General features: G+C 46.9%; 2 protein-coding genes across 2 annotated transcripts; one reads left to right on the forward strand and one right to left on the reverse strand.

The window, feature by feature from the left end:
• Positions 1 to 42: 42 nt before the first annotated feature.
• On the forward strand, positions 43 to 6348 carry SMYD4 (SET and MYND domain containing 4). Its single transcript, XM_075719757.1, has 10 exons — positions 43 to 173; positions 242 to 389; positions 603 to 692; positions 1334 to 2486; positions 2795 to 2977; positions 3287 to 3453; positions 4155 to 4287; positions 4728 to 4844; positions 5185 to 5308; positions 6032 to 6348. The coding sequence occupies exons 1-10, from the start codon at positions 43 to 45 to the stop codon at positions 6180 to 6182; spliced, it is 2397 nt and encodes a 798-aa protein (XP_075575872.1). The 3' UTR covers positions 6183 to 6348.
• Positions 6349 to 7001: 653 nt separating this feature from the next.
• On the reverse strand, positions 7002 to 13914 carry SERPINF1 (serpin family F member 1). Its single transcript, XM_009491305.2, has 8 exons — positions 13830 to 13914; positions 11258 to 11343; positions 10648 to 10849; positions 10412 to 10567; positions 9420 to 9623; positions 8489 to 8631; positions 7654 to 7864; positions 7002 to 7273 (listed from the first exon to the last, which is right to left on the reverse strand). Exons 2-8 carry the CDS (start codon positions 11333 to 11335, stop codon positions 7014 to 7016), a joined length of 1254 nt encoding a protein of 417 aa, XP_009489580.1. The 5' UTR covers positions 11336 to 11343; positions 13830 to 13914; the 3' UTR covers positions 7002 to 7013.
• Between the last annotated feature and the right edge of the window lie 564 nt (positions 13915 to 14478).

The raw sequence follows: 14478 nt of genomic DNA on the forward strand, positions 1-14478 counted from the left end.
GTTGAGCAGGTGCCACTGGGCGCTGCCATCGAGGTAGCGGTGATGGCGCTGCCGGCGGAGGAGTGGCGGCTGTGCGCCGCCCGGCGCTGGGCCGCGCTGGAGCCGGCACTGCGGGAGCGGTTGGCGGCGGCGTCGCTGCACGACACGCTGCGCCTGGGCTGCGGCCTCCTCCGGTGAGCGGCGGGCGGGGCGGGGCGGGGTGGAGCGGGCGGTGCGCGGAGCTGACCCCCGTGTCCCGCAGGCCCGAGGCGGAGGCGGTGGCGCTGCGGCGGTTGTGCCGCCGGGCGCGCGCGGGCAAGGAGCCGGCGGCCGCGCGCTTCTACCGGGAGGAGGGAAACCGGCTGTTCGGCCGCCGCCATTACGGTGCCGCCGTGAGGCTCTACTCGCAGGTAGGTGGGGCGGGGGCAGCCCTGGGGCGGGCCCCCCACGGCCCGGGGCCTCCGTCGAAGGGCTCCCGGTGAGGGGTCCGGCGGGCCCAGCGTGAGGGGCGGCTCCCGTGAGGGGATCCCCGGGGCGGGGGGACGCGCAGCCCCGCGCTGAGAGGGTCCCGTTGAGGGGCCCCCGCGGCCCGCCCTGAGGCAGCGGCGCTCTGGTCTCCGCAGGCGGCATCCCACGAGCTCCCCGGCAGCCCCGAGGTGTCCGTCTGCTTCGCCAACCGCTCCGCCGCCCTCTTCCACCTCGGGCGCTTTGAGGTAAGTGGTGGTGGGGCAGCGGGACCCACGAACCCCCCCCCCCGAGCTCCTGGGTGCCCCCGAGCAAGTCTGCACACCCAGAGGGTGCCCTGAGGCTTCCCGTGTAGCGGGAGGGGGCACTGGGGCAAGGGAGGAGCCCGAGCACCATCTGAGCTGTTACTGCACGATGTTTGCACATAGGGTTCAGGTGGATGCTTCTGCAAACCCCGCAATAATGGGTATTTGATTGTTAGAACAACAGACTGTAGATCAGATGTGCTCCCGAAGCTGTGCTTAAAGCATCCATCGTTACTTAAACTTTCTGAAGGGTTCCTGCTTTCCTTCTTGTTCTATGTCAGGAGGCTTTATTTGACCAACTGATTGGCTATGCACATGGAATTTCATAGAATCATAGAATCACAGAATGCTTTGGGTTGGAAGGGACCTTTTGAGGTCATCCAGCCCACCCCCCCCTGCAGTGAGCAGGGACAGCTTTAACCAGATCAGGTTGCTCAGAGCCCCATCCAACCTGACCTTGAATGTTTCTAGGGATGGGGCTGAACATAGTCCTATTAAAATACTCTGCATCTTAAGTGGAATAAAAGAGTATGAGTCTCAGCTGGTTTTCAAGTACATTTAAAAGGCCTTGTCTTTGTTTCTAGGTTTGTTTGGAAGATATTGCCAGGGCTGAAAGTCATGGCTATCCAGACAGGCTGCTGCCCAAGGTCTTGCTGCGGAAAGTTGAATGTCTGCTGTGTTTGAGGAGGTTACAGGATGCAGCAGACGCCCTCAGTGTGGTGGAGAATAAAATTGCTATGGATGGGGTCATGACTAGTCCTACACACCAGACACTGCTAAAAAAGTTAAGTCAACTGAAGATTAAAATACACGAGAGAGAGAGTTGTCCAGAGCCTGCACCAGAAGCACGTGGTGACATTCAAAGAAAGTCGGAGATCTGGGAAGAGAATGACAGTATTTCAGGCGCATCTTCATCTCTGAGCTTGAATTTTGATATAGAGAGAGGACGTCACTTGGTGGCTTCCCAGGACATCCTGCCAGGACAGAGCCTGTTGAAAGAGGAGGCCTTTGTAAGCGTACTCTGCCCAGGGGAGAGCCACCTTCTCCAGGACAGCAGTGAAACGGTGTGGGATACTCGAGTCACTAATGCAGATCTTTATTGCCACCGTTGTCTGAGGCAGCTATTAGCCTCAGTGCCTTGCCGTGGGTGCAGTTATGCAAAGTACTGCAGCCAGAACTGTGCAGACATGGCATGGGAGCAGTACCACAGGACAGAGTGCTCCCTGGGAGCGCTGCTTCTCACATTAGGGGTCTTCTGCCACGTTGCCTTGAGGACTGTTCTGCTGGCAGGATTTGCAGAGGTTAGCAGGCTGGTGGAATGGTCCCATGACAGTGACAAGGACCTTCGTAACCCTGAGGCAAGATGCAAACGTCTCGGTGAGGCACCAGGTACGAGAGCTGGTACCAGAGGTATCCCTGGTTGTAATGACAATGGTCAGTACCAGAGTTCTTACCAAGCTGTCTTCAACCTTTTGCCACATGCTGAGAAGCATAGCCCTGAACATAAGTTCCTTTGCATGCTGAGTGTAGTAGCTATATGCAAACAACTGCAAGAAGCTGGCCTAGAGGCTGCTGTTTTGAATCAGGAATCATCTGAGAAGTGGTCCAAACCAAAGACATGTGAAAAAACATCGGGTGAATTGTCTCCAGAGCTGAAGACTATGGCAGAAGCAATGCTGAGGCATGTGTTGCAGCTGCAATGTAATGCACAAGCGATCACTGTAATGCAGGAGTCGGGTAAGATAAAAACTTTTAAGCCTTTCTCTGTTGTCCATGCTCATCTAGCTTGTGTGAAGAGATTGAATTACCAGTTGTAAAAAGCTCCCATTGCAGATGGGAATGACTTGCTTAAAATTTAATGGACTGTCCCATGCTGGCCTGTTCTTTAGTGCACAGGTATTTAGGGTATTTAGCTATCATTTATTGCAGCAATATACCAGAAACCTTTCTACTGCTATCTGCAATTGGTCACAGTGCTCGTTGCATAAGTTGCGTGGGTTACTGAGCATTCGTTCTCAACCTACATGTTTTTCCTCTGTCCTTAGGGTCCGGAGATGGTGCTGTCGTAAATAAGAAGCCTGTGCGCCTGGCGACAGCCTTCTTTCCTGTCCTCAGCCTTCTGAACCATTCGTGCTGTCCCAATATCAGCGTGTCATTTAGCGGGACAGCTGCCACTGTCAGGGCATCACAGCCAATCCCAAGCGGCCAAGAGATTTTCCATTGCTATGGTAAGTATTAACTCTCTGTTTGTCTCAAGGCACAGACATCCTTTCACCTCTACTTGGCACACTAACTGATTGCTATTAATATCATATTTCCCAGTATAATTTTGCTAGAGTCTTTGTTTATATATAAACCTTGGTCAAAGATATCAACACAAGATTTTATCTCCTGAGCCCACTGTCACATTTTCAGTCTCCAGTTACGTCCTCTCCAAAAGATGATATATCTAGTCTCAATTACAACAAAGATAGATTTAGTCTGATGTTAAGAACTGTACCTGTTTAGAGATTTCTACCTTTGCCATCCCTTTGCAGGGCCTCACCAGTGCAGAATGAGGGTTGCTGAGAGACAACAGCTTCTCGGTCAGTATTTCTTTGAGTGTCGCTGTCAGGCATGCCTTGATGAGTTAGAGTCTGATGTCAAGAGTGTGGTGTCCATGAGAAACTCATTCTGCTGTCCTAGCTGCCGGGCTCCAATGCAGGTAGTTCTTCCATACTTATGATTGTATAACTATGTGTGTATGGATGTGTAATGTTTGGGTCTCTGGGAAAGTCAAGAGTTAAAGACCTCAGCCTGTTGATCTCTGCTCAGAATGCAAAAGCCCCTGTAGAGTCAAGACAGTATCTCACTATTCTTAGCAGCTTTCTTGTAATGTTCTTGTATGTCAGTCTTCCAGCATTATAGGGAAAATAATGCCTTTAACAGCAAGTTAAAATCCCTTTGAATTTGATGAAGGAACTTTAGAATATCAGGGCCATGGACTTCGGGAAGGGGGATATTTAGGAAAGAAAATGGAGGCCTGGAGTCTAGAACAGAAGGTGTACATACAGGGGCTGTATGTAGAGAGAGTCACAGTCTCTGCAGTTCACAGGGTATATACATGCATGTGGTGTGGGTTAGATGGGGAGAAATCAACATAGTATGTATTTTGTATGAATATTAGTTGGGTACCACATGACCCTGCTTTGGCCTAATCTACAGCTCACATAGTCATAGCTATTCCTGGAAGTTTCTCATAAAATCGAATAAGCTAATAGCAATTTACAAGCAAGTCACTTTGTTTAATGAATGCAGCTGAGAAACAATTTAGCATCTCTGTAACACAATACAGAGATAATGCAGATGGAAAGTAAGCTTTGAGTTGAACGTGAGCAGGAATGATCACAGGGGTGATTTCCACAGGGGGAAGACATGCTTTGTTGTTCAAATGAAGCTTGTGCAATCTCAGTCAGCACGGATAGCCTGTCACGTCGTTTACGGGACCTTCAGCAACAAATCCAGAAAGCATTAGAACTGCTAAGAGACAGGAAGGCTGGTAAGGCTCAGCTTTCTGCTTTAAGGTCAGCAGCTAATGAGTATGCGTCGGGAGACGTTGTTCTAGCCATGAGATGGCACTGTTGCTTACACAGTTGGGGTCTTCTGGCATGCAGCCTGGTGTCCCTGGGGACTTGAGCTTTAGGTTTTTTATACCCCTGATCCGGGTGTTAATCTAAGTCACATGTTGTTCCACAGTAACTAAAAGAACTCAGGGTAACATTGGAGTTATGCATTCGCAGGCCTTGCTTTCCTGGAGTGAGTCTGGCCAACACTGCATTAGAATAAGCAGGGTTGCGGATGAAGTCGATGTTAACCCTAACCAAATCCAAATCTAGCTGTGTAAGATGCAAAGATGAGATTGGACTGAGTTTATTTCATGGATCATGGAAAGCTGGAGACTGGCCAGTAGGATGAATTTTATACCCTGTTCTGTTATAGATCAGGCTATCAAAGTGCTCCTGAAGTGTCAGATGGATGCTCAGAATTTCTTGTCTCCAGAGCATTTGCTGATGGGAGAGATGGAGGATCATCTGGCACAGGTCTATGCTACTCTTGGTATGTCATTGTCTTCTCATTATCTTTAGTTTTCTGAACTTTGAATTTAACATGGCTAGCCTTTTCACTGTTCTCCTACTGCATTTCTCTAGTTTTGACAGCAGGGCTCTCAGAAAGACTACTTTAGCCAAAACTGCGTTCCTAGCAGCCAGTGAACAATTAATGTGATCTCATGTTCTTCTAGATTCCCTGTCCTGGTTCTGAGGTCAGCAGCCTCCCAAGAATGCTGTGGACATAGTTCTTCACATTTTGCATAATGCTGTCAGATTCTTTGGGTAGCAGTAGCTCTAGAAAGTATTTATTCATGACTCATTTTTTGTTTTGTTTTGTCTTCTATCAGGAAAGTGGCAGGAAGCAGCCAGACACCTGCAGAGGAGTATTGAGATTGTGGAAATGCATCACGGGCCATCAAGTGTAGAAATAGGTCATGAACTTTTCAAGCTGGCACAAATTCTCTTCAATGGGTAAATTTGCTTTCATTCTCTGTCCCTTCCCTGCACCACTCCTGTGTGTCTGACACGATATCATGGCAGGTGGTCCTTGGCACCTTGCAGGGTGTCTCGCAGGACCCTGTGCAGTCTGGCACAGGTACAAAAGTTGGCCATTACTCAAGTACAAGTTCATTAATCCCACTGGGATTCACTCATACCTCATGACTCTCTTTGGACCCATTTCTCTGCTTTGTGCCTGTCTAGTCTTTTCTTCTCCCTGGCTCCATTTGTTCCCTTATTGTTTTATTTTGACAACTAGTCACCCTTGGTGTTTACACCTCAGTTGTATAATGTTGCTGACATCTTTTCAAAGGACAAAATAAAATCCTCTTGCTCTGTTTTGGCCCTCTTTTGGCAAGCAAATCCCCTGACTTCTTCTTAAAATCTTCTCACAGCACCTCCCTTTAACTGAATTAATTTTAGCAGGGGCTGCAGCGAGGAAGTAGTGGGTACCTATACTCAAAGGTAGTATTTTAAGTTTTTGTCCATCTCCTTACCTTCCCCACCCCCGTCCTCCTGTCCTCCCTGTGCAGCTGAAGTGCACACTATTTGCCAGGTGCTGAAAGGCAGTGGAGGGTAGGATCGGCACCCACGAACAGGTTTAGGGTTTTGTTGGGGAGGGGTTAAAGGTTGTGTAAGTCAAGGAGCTGACATAAGTATTTTGTATACTCTGTTCTTATTCTCTTCCTATTTCAGATTTGCAGTTTCTGAAGCTCTGAGCACGATTCAAAGAGCAGAGGAGATTTTGTCAGTGCACTGTGGTCCTCAGAGTACTCAGATCCAGGAACTACAGGAGATGAAGACCTGTCTGTTAGAGCTTCCCAGAAGCATCCTTCAGAGGACTTAATTTCCCTGTCAAAGGAAGCTGCAATGCGATCTTTCATCAAAGCTAAGTTTCATGTGGTAAGGTAGTCATGTAGTACAAGCTGGAAAATCATATGTAACAACAACGTGAATGAAATCTGAAATGCTCTTTAGTGAGACTGTTGTAAATAAAATGACCAATTCTAACATGAGGGGTCTGTGTGTGGTATGGTGGGAATAGATGCTGTTGTATCATTTCTGCATGTGGGTTTGAAGCAAATGTTTGAGATGTTTGTGTATGCGTGTGTTTCTAGAGATGTGAATCTCCCATGTGTGGGACCCTGATGGTTATGAACATGCAGTCATCCAGACCACACTGCCTTTTATTTCTAATGCTATGAAGCACTTTTCTTCTTGCCAGCGTGAAACATAAATGGTTGGAATGGGTGAGGCAGCAGGCTGGGAAGTGCAAACTTAGAAGCTGTAAGAGGGGCCATTGCAGAACGTGAAGGGATACCAGCGCAGACCTGTCAGTGATGAGGGATTCAGTATAAACAGCTGGGCATCAGGTTGGAAGACAGGATAGGGGGAAAATGCAGCATACACCTGACTGATGCTTGCATACAGGACACAGAACTGCATTCTGGCTCAGTCTGGGCAAAAGGGGAGTGTGAAGGCATATGATGTAGGCAGACAATCTTTCAAGGGAGGAATACTGGGGCTTGCTGAGATTAATAGCAAAAGCTCTTTTATTGCAGCATGAAGGCATAAGATTTGCAAGTTGTGTCTTTGTGCAGCAGAGCAGGGAGCCAGTATCCCTCCCAATACCACCCTTTCCATTTGGGCCCTACCATTGCAGATATTGTGAAGGGATCTAAACACTCCTGGGATCCAGGATCTTGCCAATGAAGAGGAGGGTTCCAGTGGCATCATCTCGCAGTACAAGAAGGAAGGGTCTGTCCACGTGATATTCTATGGGGAAGGTCAGACGAGCAGCATTCACCCCAGGATTTGGTGTGGAATTTTCCCCATCTTCACTAAGCTCCAGAACTGCCTTGTGTTGCACATGAGATAGCTTAACAGGTTTGGCAGAAATCTTGGTAAAATCAGGTGATGTGAAAAGTGATTGGAGTCCTGGAGGAAAGAAAGAAAATTCCATTAGCTGAAAGCATAGATTGCAGGTGGGGGAGCAGTACTGCTAATGCTGTGATCCAGGAGGGCACGTAGTTGCTCTGGTAGAGTTTATTGGGCGTAACAGGGAGAAGCAGCTTACATCTGTTTGTACTGAGCTTCTCCCTCTCAATCTTGGAAGCATTGTATGAGCTTGGTGGAAAGATGTGATAACAAGCTGAGGAGTCCTGGACCAAGGTGATTTAGTTGCTGGTGAAATCTCTACAGACTGACAGCAGGACCTAAGTAATAACCCACCAACTTCATATTCTTCTCAGAGCAGGAAGCAACTTGCCCACTGCTTTGAGCCCTGGCAGTCTGTAGAGGGTGTGTGATGTACATACTTGTCTCCTTTAGCGTGCTGCCAAGCGCCTCTTCATAGTTCAGCTTTAGTTTGGGCAAGCTTAGCACAGCATGGACTGTCTTCAGCTCCTTGTCTACATCATGGACAAACTCAGAAGTAAGGCTTTCCTCAATCAGAGTCATATTCTGGATCACCTTCGTAGGCAGGAAGAACATGGCACTGATTCCCTCTGTCAATGGCAGCTGGGCAATCTGGAAGGCCAGTTATAAATAAGAAAGGGTCACATCAATAATAAACAGTTTTACCCATCCCGTACCAGGCACAGGCCTGAATCTTGACTGCCTGGTCAGCCTTTCCAGTTAACATTTAGTCTTCTTCCCTGTCTGCTTTTGTCGGACATGATGCTTCCAGAACTTTCTGGTGCCCAGGCTTTCATCAACCCACGCTGCACTCTTTCTGCTATTACATGGCAAGTGCTCTCTCTCACCTGTTGAATCCTGTAATGAACTGCAGTATTGCTTTGGGGGATTCTCAGCTGGAACACCTCTGAGCTCGTGCTACAGTGAAAGACTTGTTGAAAGAGGTAGAGATGGAAAAGTTTTGAGGAGTATGCCCTACCCTTCTTGCCCAACTTTAGGTCAAGCCATACAGGCTAGTAGGACCTATGCATTATATAAATTCTGGACTGCTTATCACATACCCAATGTAGAAGTAGGATATTCTACGAACCAACATAAGGCCTTTCAAAATAAGAATTGCAAAACTGGCCTGATGGGAGGAGCAAGGCTGTCTTCTGGAATGTGTTAACAGGTAAATGTAGCTGAGCCTGTTCCTCAGTGGGTTTAGGAGATCTTGTGCAATATTTGCTCTCTGACCTTGCAGTTGAGTTCTGAGTCAAAACCGTATCGCAGTACGGCTTTGGGGTCTGACATCATGGACACCTTCACAGTTCTGTCCTCATCCAGATGGAAGTCCTTCAGGGCAGTCTTCTTGGTGTCAAACTTGGTTTTCCATGTCCCTATTTTTGAAAAGATAAAATGGAGGATTTTCTGGAATAATAGCATACGAAGCCAGGCTTGCATCTGTGGCTGAGTAATCTTGCACTTTATATGTACAGTATTTGTGCTTTAAGAGTTGAGGCATAACTGAATTATGATAGAGATGGAAATAGGCTGATTGGAGCTACTGATTTACTGCCACTCTTTGGCCCTCCTTTTCATCTGAGGATTTGCTAAATGGGAAATAAAAAATCAAGCCAGTGTATGGGTGGAGTAGCTGTTGGGAAGTTATGTCTACTTATGTAATTACAAAACTATTTTAAAGGGTAACAGTTGTGTCAATGCATATAAAGTGCTTCTCTCCCCACCCTTTATTTTGCTCCTTGTCTCTAAGCAATAATTCTCCAGGACGCTGGCTTACAGCATGTTCTAGAACACCTCTCTAGTATCTCCCTCCATTTCCTCTACAGCGGTAAAAAGGCTCAGTACACTCTTTAAGCTGTGTCTTCCCTAAATGGTAATATTTTGTCTCTTGATGTGGCATTTTGTGAGCTTAAAGTTTCTTCTCTGGTCTCTTACTGCAAACATGTCAAGATTCAGCTTCCCAAGAGTAATAATCCTTCCTCAAGGACTATTTCTGTTCAGGTAGCGTGCATTTGTTCTTCTTTACTAAACGTTATCAAACACTTTCTTCTTACACTCTGTCTCTTTGGCAGTCTGTTTGCTCTATTGGGAGGGAGCATTCCCTCACATCTCTTCTAACATGTGCTTAATAGACCCTCTGTAACCAAGTACACAACGTTCTTACCCTTGAAGTAAGCAGCCCCAGCAAGAAGAATACTGACATCTGTGGGCACGTCCTTCATAAAGCGCATAATCCTTCCCTTCGTCTGCTGTCGTACCCAGTTGTTGATTTCTTGCAGGTCTAACTGGGTATTGCCACTTAGCGCCCTCAGACGCATCTTGTAGGACTTCTCTAGCTGGCTGTGAAAACCAGGCTTCACCCTCAGTCCTGGGGAACAAAAACATCGATATTGCAGCTAGCTCCCTTATCAAAACAACCTCAAGGCAGCAGATCGCAATCCATAGCCCAGCAGCAGTTGTCTCATAAAACATCTGTGGGTATACAGAAACCTGCTTTGAAGAAGAATGACTGAAGGCACATGGAGGAAACTGATCCAAATCCTATAGCCACCCATGCTGGAGTATGGGATAACTCTCTTCTGAAAAATAAAGAAAGGAGATAAGAACAGAAGGCTTGGACACAGCTATTCCTACATCAGTCTTTCTTCTTTCTCCAGCTTGCTTTATGAGTATGGCTTACTCAACCTATTGAATTCTTGGAACCAGCAGGTTCCAAAAGATAGCTCTTAGCTTTCCCAGCAGATGTTTATTGCATGCTGAAAGCAGACATTTCAAGTAGTTCTGCAAGGAATTAAACAGAGGAATATGGCTGAATGCTATCATAAATAGTAAATGTGATTTGTGGTTCCTGGAAGTTAGCGACACCTGCCAGAAAACCTAGAGTGAAGGCAAAATTCTCAGCAAGTTTCTTCTAGGTCTTCTGTGTGTTAGCTGCTCTGTCACCAGTATCTTTGTGTGCATAAGTCTGGTCTTTTATTTATGTGCATACAAACTTTCCAGGCTTTTTCTGGAGCAGCAACAGCATTCCATGCACTGTCTGTGTCCTGGCTCAACAGTATGTCAGAGCCAAAGCTGTTAGTGTGGTGTTATTCAGTGTGTTCTACCTGCTGCTAGCTATTTAGGTAAAACTTGATAGAGGGAAAAAAGGACTTTTACTTTTCTCCAAGACGATACGGGAGGCACTTTTCATGCTTTTCTCTGGTCCAGCCACACTCGTCAGTAGGTCCTTGTAAGTGTTGTGGACCTCAGCTTTGTTAAGCATATCATAGAAGAGTGCGCGAGAAATCACATCCTCTGTTCGTTCTCCAGCCCCTGACAACAAGAAGGACAGCAGTATGAGGCAAGGCCTTGTCAAGCCAAGCAGTGCATGTGGAAAAGGGGCAAGAACTCACCAAGTGAGAGACCAGAAAGTGCAGTAGCCAGGCTGAATGGAGACAGTAGCACGTTGGCAGTGGCTGTCCGGCTAGACTGCTGACGGTACAGGTCATAGCCAAAGTTGGAGACTGCAGCTGCCAGCTTGTTTACAGGGCTCTTATAGAATGGATCTTCCTCTTCGACGTCGCCAGTGTTAGCTCCATCACCCGTGGCAGAGTTCTAGCAGGTATGGGGAGCGCTTTGGTCAGACTTGCCGTTTACAAGAGCAGGTACAGTTGTGATAAACATTTCAAAGGCAAGCAATCTACAGATACTGTCCTATGATCTACAGAAATACTGGCTTAATCTTAGTCATAGAAAGTGTAGGAAGTTACTTTACTTTAAAGTGTCCCAGTAAAGCCGAAGGCAGCACTCGGATTGGAATCCACTATTTCTGCCTCACAGTCATCCCCTGATGTAACTACTGTGGTTTATCTAGGTAAAGCAGGAGTTAGTCTCATTATGTTGCTAAATAAAATCCTAGTAACTTAGGAGGGCTGTGCTTAACCCTTTCATAAGATTCTCTAAAATTAAATTACCTGCTTCAAGTATCTCTCCCTCACTCTCTGCATGTTGTCTCCTACTCACCTGCTCAGTAGCCGAGTTCTGGGATCTGCTTGGGACAGTTAAGAGACCCAGGAAAAGGAGAACCACTGGAATCTGCATTCCTGAACCTACAGAGTAAGAACATGAAAGAGGTAGTTTGAGCAACCAAGCAAATACATTTCTACCACTACTATTTGCTGTACCTGGTTGTGACAGGAACTGCAATGACACAGGCTGCCGCTTGTCCTTCCCAATTTAGTCTGAAATATTCAGCCAGCCTGGCCCCAATGACTTTAAAATTGGGCAAGCACACATGCCTGGGTGTGCCTGAGCACAAAAGCAGATGTGTGTGGCCCAAACTGTACTGATGCTGGCATTTACTGAGTGCCAAGGTCCAGAAGAGCGCTAAATCATATCTTCTGAGTTTTGGACTTTAAAAAATTCAATACTTCACTTATAAAAGGTAGCAAATCCATATTGTTGAATGGGGCAGAAGATGAAACTGACTGGTTACTGCTCTGCTACACAAGTTACCTGCCTTAGGCAGTAGTTTGTCATGTTTCTTGTGTCTGCATGTACCTGGAAGGCTGTACAGCCTACATGCATCCTTTGCTTCTTATTTGCAATTCGATACAGTAAAAGTAGAAGAGCTTTCTTAAAAGACAGTAAGGAAGGGGCCTGGGAGTAAATACCTAACACTGGGCTAGATCTAGAGAAGTGAAAGACAGAGCTTGGCTTATTCAACATTTTTAACAGAGGGGGGAGAAAAGTACTGAAATCCCCAAAGCTGTTCCTTCTGTGGCATCCACTTTTAATCACTCCAGTATTGGCACATGTGGCCTTTCCAGACAGATCTGTCTGGTCCAAAGGGCAGTGTGTAACCCAGGGTTTCACTGTGGGTAAACCACAGCTACTGCAGAAGTGTCATGCCCCTGAGAACAGACGCCACTGAGGCTGGTCTGAAGCAATGTTTATATAGATTCCCAGAAATTAAAGGAAGAGGGTTGTATTTAACTAACCCCTGTGATCCAGGCATCCAGTGGAGTAGGAGAAAGAACATGTGTTTCAGATTAACTTCAGCTATAAAGAAAACATGCCTGCTGGTAGAAAATACAACTTAAAGCCACGTGGCTACAACAGCCCCAGCTCAGGACCCAGCCTGTTCAGGCAGAGGTTTTACTTCAGTGAAAGGCAGTTCACTGTTTCCCTTTCCTGCCAAAACTCTTTTTTTTCCTAGAGGTAGTTCTGCATTGGAGAAAAGGGAGTCAGAGTGGAGGTTGTAAGTTTTCAACTATGTTTAGACAGTGTAACACAGAACTCTTTTCCCTGTGCACTTGCATCCTGTGACCTGCTGCTATCCTAGCTGCTGAGTAGATGAGGTATTCTGGTGCAGAATATGTGTATCAAGAGGATTTACTATACTGGAACAAACCAATGCGTTTGGTGGTACAATAGCGGATATGACGTTGGGATTGCTCATATCATTGCAGAGTTTTACAATGAATAGGCACCATGCTGAAAGAGAGATGACAGAAGCCCCGCGTAAGCCTAAGTTAAATGGGTTTTAGCGAGGGCTTTGTGAGGATGCCTGCACTGAGCAGTACTCTTGCATGCTGAGCGGAAGAGGTTTGGACCAGTCTAGTTTAGAGATTAAGGTTTTCCATGGAGCATAACCTGTTCCCTGAAAAAAAAATAATAATCTCAACACAACCTCTGCTTCCAACTACACCGAGCTCCTGGGAGCATGAGAGCGGAGATTGGTTTTGCAGATTTGTATTGTTTTTGCCAGTACTGTCACCAGCTTCATATTTCTCAAACTTTGCCAAAAAGCAATTTCCATTTTAGAAAGACAAAGCCTTTTGCGTTTGAATTGGCCTGAACATCTGGATTCGATTTGCATGTCTCTTAGTGCACAGCCAAAAATGCAGAGAAAAGAATTCGGTTGGAGCAGAGGTGGGACGGTTTCAGGCATGATATTAAAATCTGTGGCTGCCTTTAAAGAGAATAGAAGGAGCAACAGCACGCAGCATGTGATGTTACAGTCAGGAAGGTACAGGAAGAAAACTTTGAGAAATGAGCCGAGAAGGAACTTTGTTTCTGGGAGTTGTCTCTTTGAGCAGGCCTGCAGGTGCAAAGGAAACATTTTGCGTTCCATCTATAGCGGTACAAGTCTCACATCATTTATAAACACTTCTGATTTTAGGGGTGCTATGAAACATCACCCACAAGTTCAGACTGCTCCACCCCACAGCGCTAAGCACAGCTTCCTTCTGAAGCATCTTGACACCACTAGCTCTAGAGGATTTGACTATCACCAAAATTGTTACCGTCGCAAAGAAAAAGCGTGCTCCCAGCTGCAACACAGATGCTAGAAGGGCAGAAAACCCACCCCGGTTCCCAACACAGTTCAGCCCCGGCAGCAAAGAGGTGCCCTAGGATGCTGCTGGCTCCCAACCCTTGGTGAGGTCTCTCACTTGGTGGGAATCCCACCCTTGAACACCTGCAGAAGAACCATTCTTCCCGTTTCCCAGGTCCCCCGAGCGCTCCCCAGCCTCAGCCCCTGCCCTCTGCTCCCCTCGCCGCGGGCAGCGGCCCCGGCTGAGCTGCCCCTCACCTCGGGCTCCTCTCGGCCGGTGCCGTCGCAGGCTCCCAGCGGGTGCGAGTCGGGGACAGTGCGGGTTTGGTGCAGCCACATCTGCTTTTTGCTGCTTCCCCCAGCCCAGCCTTCGGCAGGCTTCAGGTTACAGCTTCCCCAGGCTCTCTTAAAGTGCTCTGCTCCCATTTTCCGCTGCTGCCACCCTCCCGCTGAATTGCACGAACTTTTTAACCCTGCCTTCCAAAACAAACGTGCTCCCTGTGATAAGAGCAATCAAGCGGGTAAAGCACGGGGCGGAGAGGCAAATGCTCCCTGCGCTCTTTGAGCAAGTCTCTTATCCCCACAGTTTTGCCATATGTCACATGAGGGAATTTCTTCTGTCTCAGAGGTATGGTTAATGCAGCAGTGTTTTATGGATTTATGTCCAAGATTTGATGGAGAGACTTGGGAAGTGGTAAGCGGGATTCCGTTGCTGTTTAAAGCAGTTAAGGGGAAGACGTTCAGAAATGATTCTATTCAGTGATAGTTACTAGTTAACAAGAAGTTATGTTAATAACTGGCTTGAAGTTTTTTGGCCAAAAAGGAAGAGACTAAAAAGCCAAGGACTCTTGCTAAAAAAGATGAATTAACAGAATATTGTAGGAGCTTACAGAATGATAAATGATCT

The sequence above is a fragment of the Pelecanus crispus genome, chromosome 12 (genome assembly GCF_030463565.1).
Source record: "Pelecanus crispus isolate bPelCri1 chromosome 12, bPelCri1.pri, whole genome shotgun sequence".
Classification (NCBI taxonomy): domain Eukaryota; kingdom Metazoa; phylum Chordata; class Aves; order Pelecaniformes; family Pelecanidae; genus Pelecanus; species Pelecanus crispus.